The sequence below is a fragment of the Labeo rohita genome, chromosome 15 (genome assembly GCF_022985175.1).
Source record: "Labeo rohita strain BAU-BD-2019 chromosome 15, IGBB_LRoh.1.0, whole genome shotgun sequence".
Classification (NCBI taxonomy): Eukaryota; Metazoa; Chordata; class Actinopteri; order Cypriniformes; family Cyprinidae; genus Labeo; species Labeo rohita.
In genome coordinates this window covers 38,637,541-38,650,152 of record NC_066883.1, presented here as the reverse complement: position 1 = coordinate 38,650,152, position 12,612 = coordinate 38,637,541, and the positions used below count along the sequence as shown (strand labels likewise).

At 38.0% G+C, this 12,612-nt stretch overlaps 1 protein-coding gene across 2 annotated transcripts; it reads right to left on the bottom strand.

Annotated features, from left to right (window-relative positions):
- Positions 1-4,819: 4,819 nt before the first annotated feature.
- Positions 4,820-10,685, bottom strand: LOC127177414 (transmembrane protein 25). 2 transcript variants are annotated; one of them, XM_051129687.1, is made up of 9 exons: positions 10,550-10,685; positions 10,178-10,259; positions 9,753-10,103; positions 9,302-9,592; positions 6,938-7,069; positions 6,799-6,832; positions 6,615-6,718; positions 6,459-6,545; positions 4,820-5,519 (listed from the first exon to the last, which is right to left on the bottom strand). In XM_051129687.1, exons 1-9 carry the CDS (start codon positions 10,628-10,630, stop codon positions 5,446-5,448), a joined length of 1,236 nt encoding a protein of 411 aa, XP_050985644.1. In that variant the 5' UTR covers positions 10,631-10,685; the 3' UTR covers positions 4,820-5,445. The 2 variants fall into 2 exon arrangements, with proteins under 2 accessions (XP_050985644.1, XP_050985645.1); XM_051129688.1 differs by having other exon boundaries at positions 6,615-6,715.
- Positions 10,686-12,612: the final 1,927 nt, after the last annotated feature.

The window sequence follows — 12,612 nt, the reverse complement described above, 5'->3', positions numbered from 1 at the left end:
TTATTTAAAATGGTTTTCTAACAATATACCCTACTGTTCAAAAGTTTGGGGTCAGTAAATTTTTATTCTTTCTTTTTGTTGAAACAAATTAATACTTTTATTCACAAAGGATGTGTTAAATTAATAAGAAGTGATAGCATAGATTTACACTGATAGAAAATATTTATATTTTGAATAAATGCTGTTCTTTTTAACTTGTTATTCATCAAATAATCCTGAAAAAAATAATCACAGGTTCCAAAAAATATTTGTCAGCACAACTGTTTCCAACATTGATAATTCTAATAATAAATCAGCATATTATTCTGATTTCTGAACATACCACTGGAGTAACAGCTGATGAAAATTCAGCTTTGCATCACAGAAATAAATTGTTTTTTTTAAATTATATTAAAATATGAATATATTATGTATTTATAATATATGTAGACTTTTTATATTCATAATATTGATGTCATTTTTTTTCTACCTACAATTATTATTTTGTATTGTATACAAAAAATTATTATATTATTATATTGCATCTAGTTTAATTTTTACATTTTATTATTTTAATTTTAAATCACAATAAAAACAATTAGATAAAATATTTCAGACCAGTACTTGCAAAACAGAATGAAACCCTAAATAAAACAGTAGAGAACAACACACACGGTGCATTATAGTTCAGTACCAGCGCCTGTATTTAGGTAAGAGTGTCTGAAACGCCCGTCCGTGATCAGTGTAAATTTTCACTCAGACGTACCTGATAAGTGTCTCCTCCCGGTTGATTATGATTATTGATCAGATTGACTCTGTCAGAGGCTGAAGAGAGAAAACACAGACAGATGAACGAGTGATTTCTGATTTATTGCTAATATTGATCGTGAACGTGACGCACCTTTATTTCCCTGATAGCCTCCTCTGGTTTTGGGTTGAGCGCAGATGCTGTAAACGGCCCATCCGATCAGAACGGTCACTAATATGTCGCTCACGATAACAGTGGCCACAGACCTCATGTCCAGCTGGATCAGATTGTCACTACCTGCAGACACACACACACACACACACACACACACACACCGCACTGATGCATTAGAAAATACATTACATCTTTCCCAAATAACTGTAACCAAAGTTAAAATGCATTGTAATTTCTTGATTATTCATATCAAAACATTTTCACTGCATATAATGTAAACAGTGAATAGAAAAGTATTGTAATAAATTATAACTGTGAATACAAATATTCATGAGATCATTATTAAGTCACACAATTACAATTAATTGCAAACTTGTTTTATACTTAATATTAAGTATTTTACACTTAATACTTTAATAATGAATTACACATAAAGTTGAACTGATTTAATCTGATTTATTCAAAATAGTAAATGACAGATTGAATCTGTCAGAATCTGCTGTAATTCTGTGTAACTAATCAAGTGTAAGTTTAACGACTGACGCGACTGCTGACGTTAAAGGAACACAGACACCAAAGTCTTCTCACAATGTTTAGTCCAATTTTTCACTCAAGTGCTTATCATTTATTTATATGTATTTCATATTAAATGACAGAGAAACGCTGGTCAGTCGAGTCTCAGAGGACACGTCAAGTTTTACTCACCCAGGACTTTTACTAGGACATTTTGTGTGGGACAGCTGTCGTCAGTACAGTCATCTGATATACATGTGTGGAGTCCAGAATTTTCATAATTTATTGGTATTGAAGGACTGCCGTCAAATTTTCCACCTTTACATTCCAGCTGTCCTTTTTCAACACTGATGACTGGTGTCTTCTGAGAATTTGCTAAATCAGCATCTGATCCAATTATAAAACATGTTTCATTATGGTCAAAACCCTAATTTGATTCTGAAAGAACAAATATAGTCCAGTGCTGTTTAAAACACAAAGACGATTCTTACCTTCTGACCTCACGGCCGTCAGCAGACAGAACAACACGATCACACGTCTGTCCATCTTGCTCTCTTCTCTTAATGAGCTTATTATTATTAAATATACTTCAGTTTTCTCTCTTCTTTTGCCTGTAAATGAAGACATGAATCAGCTGGTGATGAGTCTGAATTCACTGTCCTCCATTTTGTCGTGTGAGCGTTAGAGACGCCATCATCTCAAACATCATCTCAAACATCATCTCAAACATCATCTCAAACACAAACACAATCCAATCTCAATGTCTGACCTCCACTGAACTACAACCGAAACATCCAACAATAGAGTACAAAACAGATCAAAAAAGTTTCTCAAGTTTGCCTTCACATGCTGAAATGACACAAATGAAGACGTTTCAATACTAAAGAACAAAGACGTTAAAGAAGCACCTTCAGCTCTGGATATTCTCAAACATTTCCTCCTTCTGATTAAACCACACATTTAATAACACTTCAAGATACGGATCAGTTCATTACCATTTCTTTATCTGCAGGTGTTTTAAATCAGGCGTCCTGAACTAACACAGAACAAGAGCTTTAAAGCATTTATTAGTTTAGGTTAACATTGATTTCTACATCTGCTGTCATATTTTAAGTTGTATAATGTAATGTATAATGAATAAGCATGAATTAACAATGAACAAATGTGTAGTCAAAAATTCATTTCATAAACGAAAAAATCAAATTCATCTTTATAATCAAGCATTTAACAAAAAAATGATTACTATCAAATTACATTTCAATCAAATATTATTTAATTTAAACAATCAAATCTGTCAAAGTTAAAGCTGTGAGTGAAATGTGAAGTGTTTGTACAGACCTGAGACTCTGCAGATGTCGAGTGATTTCACACACTGACGAGCGAAAGACTGCGAGGAGCCGGAAGTCAGAAACCGACAGCACACGATCTGGAGCTCAACTTAATTCGGATCATCTGTAATCAACAATGACGCATTCATATGAACAAATGACGCTCAGAAAGTCAAACTCAACTAGATAAAAAGCTGAACATAAAAACCCAACATAATAAACACGGCGGAGCTGTGAATGATCGTCATGAGTCTCTGTGTGTGTGTGTGATTATTTTCGTGCACTTACACACAGTCTGAGATCAGTGAGAGCAAAAACTGCAGATGAAAGATCTACTTTTGACTTCCGGTGCACAAACGGAACACCACAAACACCTGCGGGGACAAAAATCCTTCAAGACACACAGAAACTCTTGAGAAAAACCTGAGACACAAACAAACAGCAGATCAACAGCAGCCGTGTGCGATCGATATGAGTTTTATTGAGGTATTTTATTGAGGTATTTCATCATATGACACAAACAAAAGAATGATAAACTAGTTCTAGTTAAGCTCAGGTTAACAGCCACAGCTGCAGTTTAACTAGTAGCGCCTCCTGCTGGATGGAAACACAATGACATGCTTTATGAAATATATATTCATATATGTACAGATTCATATTGAGCTTTACAAATATACTTACAGTCAATATAATCATAACACTCTACTAACAATACTCTTTATGTTCTTTTCAATATATATATATTTCTCTCATATATCTGCAGATGTACTGAACGTTCCTTTATATTACACAAATATAATGCAGCATTCCATACAGCAGCACAGAACTGTGGGTAAATACTGATGAAGCACATCACATGTACAGTCAGCAGGGCTGATGGTCAAACGAGTGATCAGACTGATGAACGTCAATCTGATTCACTGATATTCACCACTGAGATTTCACAGATTCGTCAATACAGACCAAACCAAACTGACAAAAACATTTCGCTAACATGAAAACATCACTAAATGTTCAAACATGAACTGAATGTTCAAAATGTCCAGTTTGTTGAATGTTTGTTTAAATGCTTTATTTGGGTTCTAAGAACATTAAGGGAACGTTCTATTTTAGAATTCTGCAAACATTGTGTTAACGTTATCTCTGAATGTTCTCCGAACCACCTGAAACTAATAAGTAGTAATGTTTAAAAACATTAGACGAATGTTCAACTAAAATATTTCAGAAAAATGTTTTATAAACAATGTATAAATATTACTTTTGAGAACATTATTAAAGGGAAATCTATTTCCAGAACAACAATTTACAAATAATATACTCACCCCCTTGTCATCCAAGATGTTCGTGTCTTTCTGTCTTCAGTCATGAAGAAATTATGGTTTTTGAGGAAAACATTTCAGGATTTTTCTCCATATAATGGACTTCATTGGTGCCCGATTTTGAACTTCCAAAATACAGTTTAAATGAAGCTTCAAAGGCTCTAAACGATCCCATTTTTTTTTTTTTTTTTTTTTTTTTTTTCAAAAAAATAAAACATTTGTTTACTTTTTAAGCACAAAAGCTGGTGTAGCACAGGCTCTGGGATGCACGTCCACAACGCTACAAATCACGTCTAAGTTCACGGTATAGAGAAAAACTCCATTTTCTCCTACGACTTCACAATCATCCAACATCATTGTAGCTTTTTGTTTGTAAACAGTGTTTGACTTACTTGCACTTTCTTAGTCTTTGTGCGTTCGCTTTGTAAACACTGGGTCTGTAGTTCAGCGTGACCTTTCGACCTGATTCAAAGTACGTAGCGTCGTGAACACGCATCCCAGAGCCTGTGCTACGCAAGCTTTTGTGCTTAAAAAGTATACAAATGTTTATTTTCCAAAAAAAATAAATGCTAGATAAGACCCTTCTTCCTCAGCTGGGATCGTTTAGAGCCTTTGAAGCTGCATTTAAACTACATTTTGGAAGTTCAAAATCAGGGCACCAATCAAGTCGATTACATGGAGAAAAATGCTGAAATGTTTCCTCAAAAACCATCATTTCTTCACGACTGAAGACAGAAAGACATAAATATCTTGGATGACAAGGGGGTGAGTAAATTATCTGTAAATTGCTGTTCTGGAAGTGAACTTCTCCTTTAAAGACCAGGAAACTGGAAGAAGGTTTGTTCATAACTAACTCTGAGAACACGATCGCTGGTCATCTGATGCAGAAACACATTGAACATCACAAATAAAGATGATCAGGTACTTGTGAATGAACTACAAATCCCATGAATCACTGAATCAGTCTGTGATTTTAAGTGTTTTTCTCTGATTTCTGTAATATTTCAGGAATCATCATCACCACTGCTACACCGAACTAATGTCAGTCACTAGTCACTAGGAAAACAAGCCTCTGATTGCTGTTTCCATAGTAACAGTGATGTCTGGGATCAGTGGATTATGGGTAATGTAGTTCTTCAACAGGACGCTCTCAGTCTCAGATATGAAGCTCAGTGTGTGTCAGAGAGAGTCATCGGTCACTCACGCCAGTTTCCTGTCTGATCTGATGAGCCGCAGTCAAACGGTGTGATTATATCTATAAGAGGAAAGCGTTTCTGGTCAAATCACGTTCTGTCTCGTTCAGCTGACGGGTCTCAGGTTGATCTGCCTGCAGCAGGATGTGAGGTCAGAGGTCAGAGGTCAGCTGTGGGTTTGTTCATGTGAATCAGAGCCAGATCTCATCACTGCTGGTGCTGCTGACTTTATAGATGTAGCCGACCATCGGATAACGAGCGAAACCTGCGGAGACGCAAAATCACGTCAACAACACACCGACTGACGGAGCTGCTCCAGCTTCTGTGAGAACCTTCTTCTCATCTCTACTGAAAATCAGTCATGTTTTGATCATCTCAAATGCGCTGCGACTAATAATCCAAACGCAATTTATAACACAATTCACATCAAATATGCAAAACATGCTCAAAACCTCACATCTGCATCTGTTGAATGGGGAATGTGGACACAGGTTTATTTCTACACGCAGCCAGATTCAGTTTCAGTTAAATGTCTTCAAAAATTAATGAATTACTTTTTTAGTAATACTTTCAGTTAGTTTGTACTTTTATATTTTTTTATTTCATTTTAATTCCAGTTACAGCTGTAGTAATTTTGTGGTTTTTTGTCATTATTATTATTATTATTATTGTTGTTGTTGTTGTTATTATTATTTTAAATAATGAAATTATGTTAGATATGTATATACAGTTTTTATAATTTTTAGAAATTTTATTTGGCCATATATATATATATATATATATATATATATATATTATGATCACAGTCTTACTTAATTACAATAGCTCTGATTCCACTATAATTTATGTTTGATTTATAAATGTATTAATTTAAATTTATTTATAAATTACTTTTTGTTAAGGATTTTTTTGTAGAATGACAGACACTAAAACGCACGTTTTATCATGTTTGTAGCATTTAATTTTGTTTACAAGTATTTATATTATTTCTGAATGTAATAATAAAATGACTGTTTTTTTCTCTCATTTGAACCAACTTTAACTTAATTTCTTCATTTTGATCTGTCATGATCAGTTCTTGATTTCAGTCTCTTGGTTTCAGGGTCTTAAAAGGCACAGAAGGCAACTGAAATGTAACTAGCGCTAGAGAACAACATGTTTTTGATGAAGAACTTCCGTAGTGTAACGGGTCGTGACCCCTGACCTCTGGCGGCGTAGGCCGCAGACAGGTCCTCCTCGTCGTCCTCGGCGCGTCTCCTCTCCAGCGTGTTTGGTCTGGAGCTCTGCTGTCCTGAAACACGTCAGCGCGGTCAGTGATTGTGTCCGGAGACGAGCGGAGATCAGTGCGGGTCAGACTCACCCTTACAGAGCGCGCGGTCGTCGTTCAGCTGCACGTGTGACGGCAGAGACATGTTCTCCCGCGGCAGATACACGCCGTTCACCTGCACCTTCGCCGCGTCACTGCTGCAACACACACACACGCACACGCATCAGATCACCTGAACAACGGCATCATTAGCAGTGAACGCTGAAGGACGGCGCACCGTTTGCAGGAGAGATGCACTGCAGCCGGATCCTCTGAAAACAACAGACAGAACCAGAGCTGAGTTCAGCGGGGTCACACACATACATGTACACGCACACGTCTGACACGAGCGCAGCTGGTGTGTTGAGAGCACGTACCGATGGCTTTGGTTTTGTCCTTCTGAAGGAGGAAGAACACCATCAGGGTGAAGATGAGGAGGGTGATGAAGCCGGCCACGCCGCCCGTCACGATCCCGAACACCGGCACCTCCACACGCGACTGCAGGAATTCTGGGAGAAACACAGAACCAACGTCCTTCAGTCTGTCACTGCACACAACAACATTCATCTGAAACAAAACTCTGTGTCTTTACTGACACTTCCATACTAGTAAATATGAATAACTCACACTAAACGACAAAATACAGTTCAGAGACTAACTTTAGGTTGGCTTGAAAAAGCTTAGCCGGAAAGTTTTTTAAAACATTTTAAAAGTTTGACGGTTTTCAGTTTGAAATCATTTGAAAGATCAAAGTCTGAATGTTCTGAAGGCAACACAGTATATTAGAAAAACAGACAGACAGACAGATTTTAGAGATGCAAGATGTTTCTGACATTATTAGCATGTTGCTAGCATGTTCTAGCATGCTTAGCAAGATGCTAACATGATTACCAAGTTACTAACATGTTGTTATCATGATTAGCAAGTTACTAGCATGTTGCTAACCTGTTTCTAACATAATTAGCATGTTGTTAGCATGATTAGTATGTTGCAAACATGATTTACAAGTCACTAGCATGTTGTTAGCCTGTTTCTAGCATGATTAGCAAGTTACTAGCATGTTTCCAACATGATTAGCAAGTTATTAGCATGTTGCTAGCATGGTTAGCAAGTTACAAGCCTGTTTCTAGCATTATTAGCATGTTGCTAGCATGATTTACAAGTCACTAGCATGTTGTTAACATGTTTCTGACATTATTAGCATGTTGCTAGCATGTTCTAGCATGCTTCGCAAGATGCTAGCATGATTACCAAGTTACTAACATGTTGTTATCATGATTAGATTACTAATGTTGCTAACCTGTTTCTAACATAATTAGCATGTTGTTAGCATGATTAGTATGTTGCAAACATGATTTACAAGTCACTAGCATGTTGTTAACCTTTTTCTACCATGATTACCTTGTTACTAGCATGTTTCCAACATGATTACTAGTTAACATGTTGCAAGCATGGTTAGCTATTACTGTTTCTAACATTATTAGCATGTTGCTAGCATGATTTAAAAGTCACTAGCATGTTGTTAGCATTTTGCTAACATGTTTCTGACATTATTAGCATGTTTAACAAGATGTTCTAGCATGATTCGCAAGATACTATCATGATTTACCATGATTAACATGTTATCATGATTTAGCAAGTTACTAAGTGTTGCTAACCTGTTTCTAACATAATTAGCATGTTGTTAGCATGATTTGCTAGTATGTTGCAAACATGATTTACAAGATCACTAGCATGTTGTTAACTAAGATTACTAACATGTTGGTAACCTGTTTTTAACATGATTAGCATGTTATTAGCATGTTGCTAGCATGGTTACTAGCCTGTTTCTAGCATGATTAGCAAGTTGTTAGCATGTTGCTAGCATGTTTCTAGCATGATTAACAAGATGCTAGCATTATTAACAAGTTACTAACATGTTGGTAACCTGTTTTTACATGATTAGCATGTTTTAGCATTTTGTTAGCATGATTACCTTGTTGCAAGCATGTTGAGCAAGTTACTAACATGTTGCTAACATGTTTCTAGCATGATTACCAAGTTACTAGCATGTTGGTAACCTGTTTTTACACGATTAGCATGTTGCAAGGAGGATTAGCATGTTTAAACCAGCTAAAACCAGTTGATTAAGAAAATCAAGTAAAAATCTGTTAAAACCAGCCTAGGCTGGTGGTCTAGTCTTATCTGGTTTAAGCTGAAAATAGCTGGTTTAAGCTTGGTTAGTCTTTTAGCAGGTCTCCCAGCTAAGACCAGCCTGAACAGCTAAAAAGTGGGCAAAACCACTTTAAAACCAGCATGGGAGACCAGCGAAGCAGCCACCAGTTTAGGCTGGTTTTGTGTTTTATTCAGTAGGGAGTTGTTCAGCTCCTCTATAGCAATAAACAGTTTAGATGCACCATAAGAGCCACTGAACAAAAGTTTTCACCCCCTCAATGAACACCTGTGGGATTTATGGTGGATTTGATGGTCTGGTTTACAAAAACCATAAGCCAGATCAGTTAGAAAAGACAAGGCAACCCGAGTCAGACCGGTCTGAAGGTCTGGGCTGAGTTTGGTGCTTGTAGCTTTAAATTCTATGAGGGAATAAACTTTAAAACAAAATTTAGTCTCAGAAGAAGTAGTTTATATTGGATTTTGTAAAGTCGGCCTTTTCGTTTCTTAATAATGCTAGTAACAAACACTCATGTGAGTGATACAGCGATGACGTGCACGACGATGCAGCGGTTGGCGTGTCGCGTCACCTGTGAGCGTGAGGTTGCTGTGGGCGGAGCCGAGGCTGTTGTTGGCGTTCAAAGTGATGTTTCCTGATAGGCTGCTGAGCGTCACCTGCAGGCTGTGATTGGCCAGCCAGGGGAAGCTGCGCGAGTCCAGGATGAGGAAGTCGGAGCTGTTGGCCACCAGCTGACCGGACTGATCCACCCAGCTGATGGTGGCGGGGGGGTTGGAGCGAACCAAAGCGAAGAGAATGAGGGCGAGGCCCGGGTCCGAGCTCTCGCTGTAGTGAGCGTCCACACGCAGAATCTCCGGCTGAACTGAAACACACCATTTACAGCAACTTTCAGCAGGATCCCAAGCTTCCGCAGCTGCACTACTGAACTCTCTATCGCCATCTGTGGCTGACGCAGATCAAAATCTGAATTAAAATTAGAGAAATAGTTTTCATGATGAATAGTGTGTTCTGCTCAGACTCACACTGGACGTTGAGCGTGACGCTGGCGTTGTAACTCTCTCCTCCCGCGGGGTTTCGCGCCGCACAAACCAGCTCTCGATCCCAGCGCTTCGGTTTCAGTGTGAACGTGCTGTTGCGCACCGATCCGTATTTAAGCGTTCCGGAATTCTGCGCTGACGTCGTAACCAGACGCCCCGCCCCCCGACTGCCCGTCACCTCGCTCTGCCGCTCGCCATTCAGGTACCAGGTCAGCAGGGGCGGGGCTTGAGCGTCCCAGCCCTCTGATTGGCAGTTGAAGTTATGAGTGATGTTCTCCTGCACGGTGACAGACGAGGTCTGCTGTCCGTCAATTTTGGGGGCGGGGTCAATGGATGCTGTCAGACGGGAAAATAAAGTCAAGAACAACAGGGAAACTAGATCATGTATGTGTGTGTTTATTTGGTCTTACCTGAATAGGCCCAGGTCAAGGTGTGAAAGAATAGAGCAGAGAGACGCGTCCTCTGCCTCAAACACACACGGGGCATAGTCACCTACACACACACACACACACACACACACACACACACACACAGGAGTCTCAGACAGTCAACACAAATCTACTAACCGTCTAATTATCACGTGTAAACAAATCACTGCAGACCCATGCACGAGTGATTGAGATGCATCAGTCAGCAACTCAGAACACAGCGTTTCCAGAGTGATGCTGACGTGCAGAATCATCATTTCACAGCTGCACACACACACACACACACACACACACAGATACAGTACATATGATGTACATCACATGAATCAAACACACACTCAAGAGTGTTTTTACCTCTGTGCACAGAGACGCTGCTGACTCTGACCGGTTGAGGAGCCATTCAGAACACAAACACACACATACACACACTCTCATATGGCAAGCCGTTTTAACATTTAATCCTTAAAACAGTAGGATTCATTTTAATGCTACTACTACTTATTTTTAGCTTCTAGTATCTATTCCATCAAGTACTAGTGCTTATTTTCTAGTAACTTTTTAAAGATGTTGGTCCTTATTCATTAGATACTAGTTCTTATTTATTAGATGACAGTACTTATTTCAGTAGTGACTAGTAACCAGTGTTGCCAGTTCCTCTAAAACTGTAATTAATTACTAGCTAATTACATCTTCAACAATGTAATTTGATTACTATACTAATTACTCTCTCTAAAAACTACTGCAATACTTATTACTAATCACTTCCTAAACACCATTTCAACCTCAACCAACTGAACAACACAAAAATAGACATGAAACGGTTCTTTAAATTCTTTCAAATTTATAACATAAAATTGCATAAATTATTCTTGAACTGACCAAAGGGAGATGATTATATCAAAAACACACATTTTAACATCAGATGTTACATTTTTTCAATCCACTGTTTTGTGTAGAATTATTCTATAATCAGTACAGTATTAAATGCAGTTACATTAGAAGTAACTGTAATTAAATTCAAGGGAACAAATCAAATTTCAAGGGAAAAGTAAAAAAATTACAGAAATTAGATCATTAATTAGTAATGCATTCCACCCAACACTCCCAAATCTTTGCAGCTGAATTCTGTGGATCTGTCAGTCAGCTGTTCAGTTCTGACTAGTATGTATTCGTTAGATACTGATACTTACTTATTAAATAGTATTACTTTAAGCAAATTTTATTGTCTAATAAACACTAACACAGATCGTTACCTGTGTTCTGTAATTCATTCTCTCTATCTTTAATTATTGCCTCTTTGTCAAGTGTTATGTAAATACATTTGCATATCTGTTCATTTATACAGCTGTATATAGAGTAAATAATGCACAAATCAATCTTTCGTTCCAGATTCATACACATTATTATGTTAAGTCTTACCTAAATGTTCTTTTCTCATGTCAGATATGTATGTATTTATGTACCAGAGCTCTCAAATTTCTTGTGTTGGTGCAGACTTGGAAAATAATTCTAATTCTGATTCTGACAACGGAGTACGAGTATCTAAAAAATTACTAATATCTAATGAATAAGCTGATTTATCTTTCATGCTACTAGTGTCTAGAGAAGAAGCACTAGCACCTAATGGATCTGATGCTATTAGCTAAAAACAAGTACTAGCAGCATAAAAATATATAATAGCACGTTTAATAGATTAAATATTAAAAGGGCTTGCCATACTCAGAATAACTCAGATCTGAGCTCGACTCGTCAGGTCTGCTGAGCCTCTGCAGTGCAGATTCACATTCAGACACGAGCAGCTGCACACAGAACTGACGATGAGGAAGCAAACCCATCGACATCAGTCGTGATCCTGGTACAAAAACACTCACTGACGCCAACAATCGGTTTCTCTCCTGAAGTTAAGGTCGAGTCCTCAGACAAAGGCTGGTGGTGTTTTTCCCTAATTTTTATTCAGAGCATCTCCTTCGTTAACAGGAAACGTTCACAGAACTAACCAGGGTTCTCTCAAAGTGATGAACAGTTTTTAAATGTTACCACTTAATAATGTTTATAAATAGGTAGAATGGAATGTTCCCTTACAGCTCACTCAACCAAACTAAACGTTTAAAAACGTTCAGAGCACAACTTCACTATTATTAATGATGGCTCTGACCTGAAACATTTGCATGTGCTCATTTACTGATTGTTTCAAAGCACCTTGACAGAATAAACAGGAAAATAACTGTTTACAGGCTGCTTCAGTTTGGGGCTGTCAAGCAGCTGCAGTCGTGTGAGTGACACTAGCAGAGCATTAAGGTGTTTCAGGTGTTGCTCTGGATCTCCAGCTCCAGCACCGCAGTGTGATCATCAGATTCCGCGGCACTGCCGCCCCCTGCTGGACGCGCTCTGAAAGAACACTCGCACACACAGCTCGG

Bases quoted from the DNA above. Each gene is read 5' to 3' on its own strand.
- LOC127177414 (XM_051129687.1), bottom strand. From the start codon at position 10,630: ATGAGAGTGTGTGTATGTGTGTGTTTGTGTTCTGAATGGCTCCTCAAC. The intron at 10,104-10,177 runs GTAAGACCAAAT...CCCGTCTGACAG, and splicing joins CTTGACCTGGGCCTATTCAG to CATCCATTGACCCCGCCCCC. The intron at 5,520-6,458 runs GTCAGGGGTCAC...GCGTCTCCGCAG, and splicing joins TGCGGCCTACGCCGCCAGAG to GTTTCGCTCGTTATCCGATG.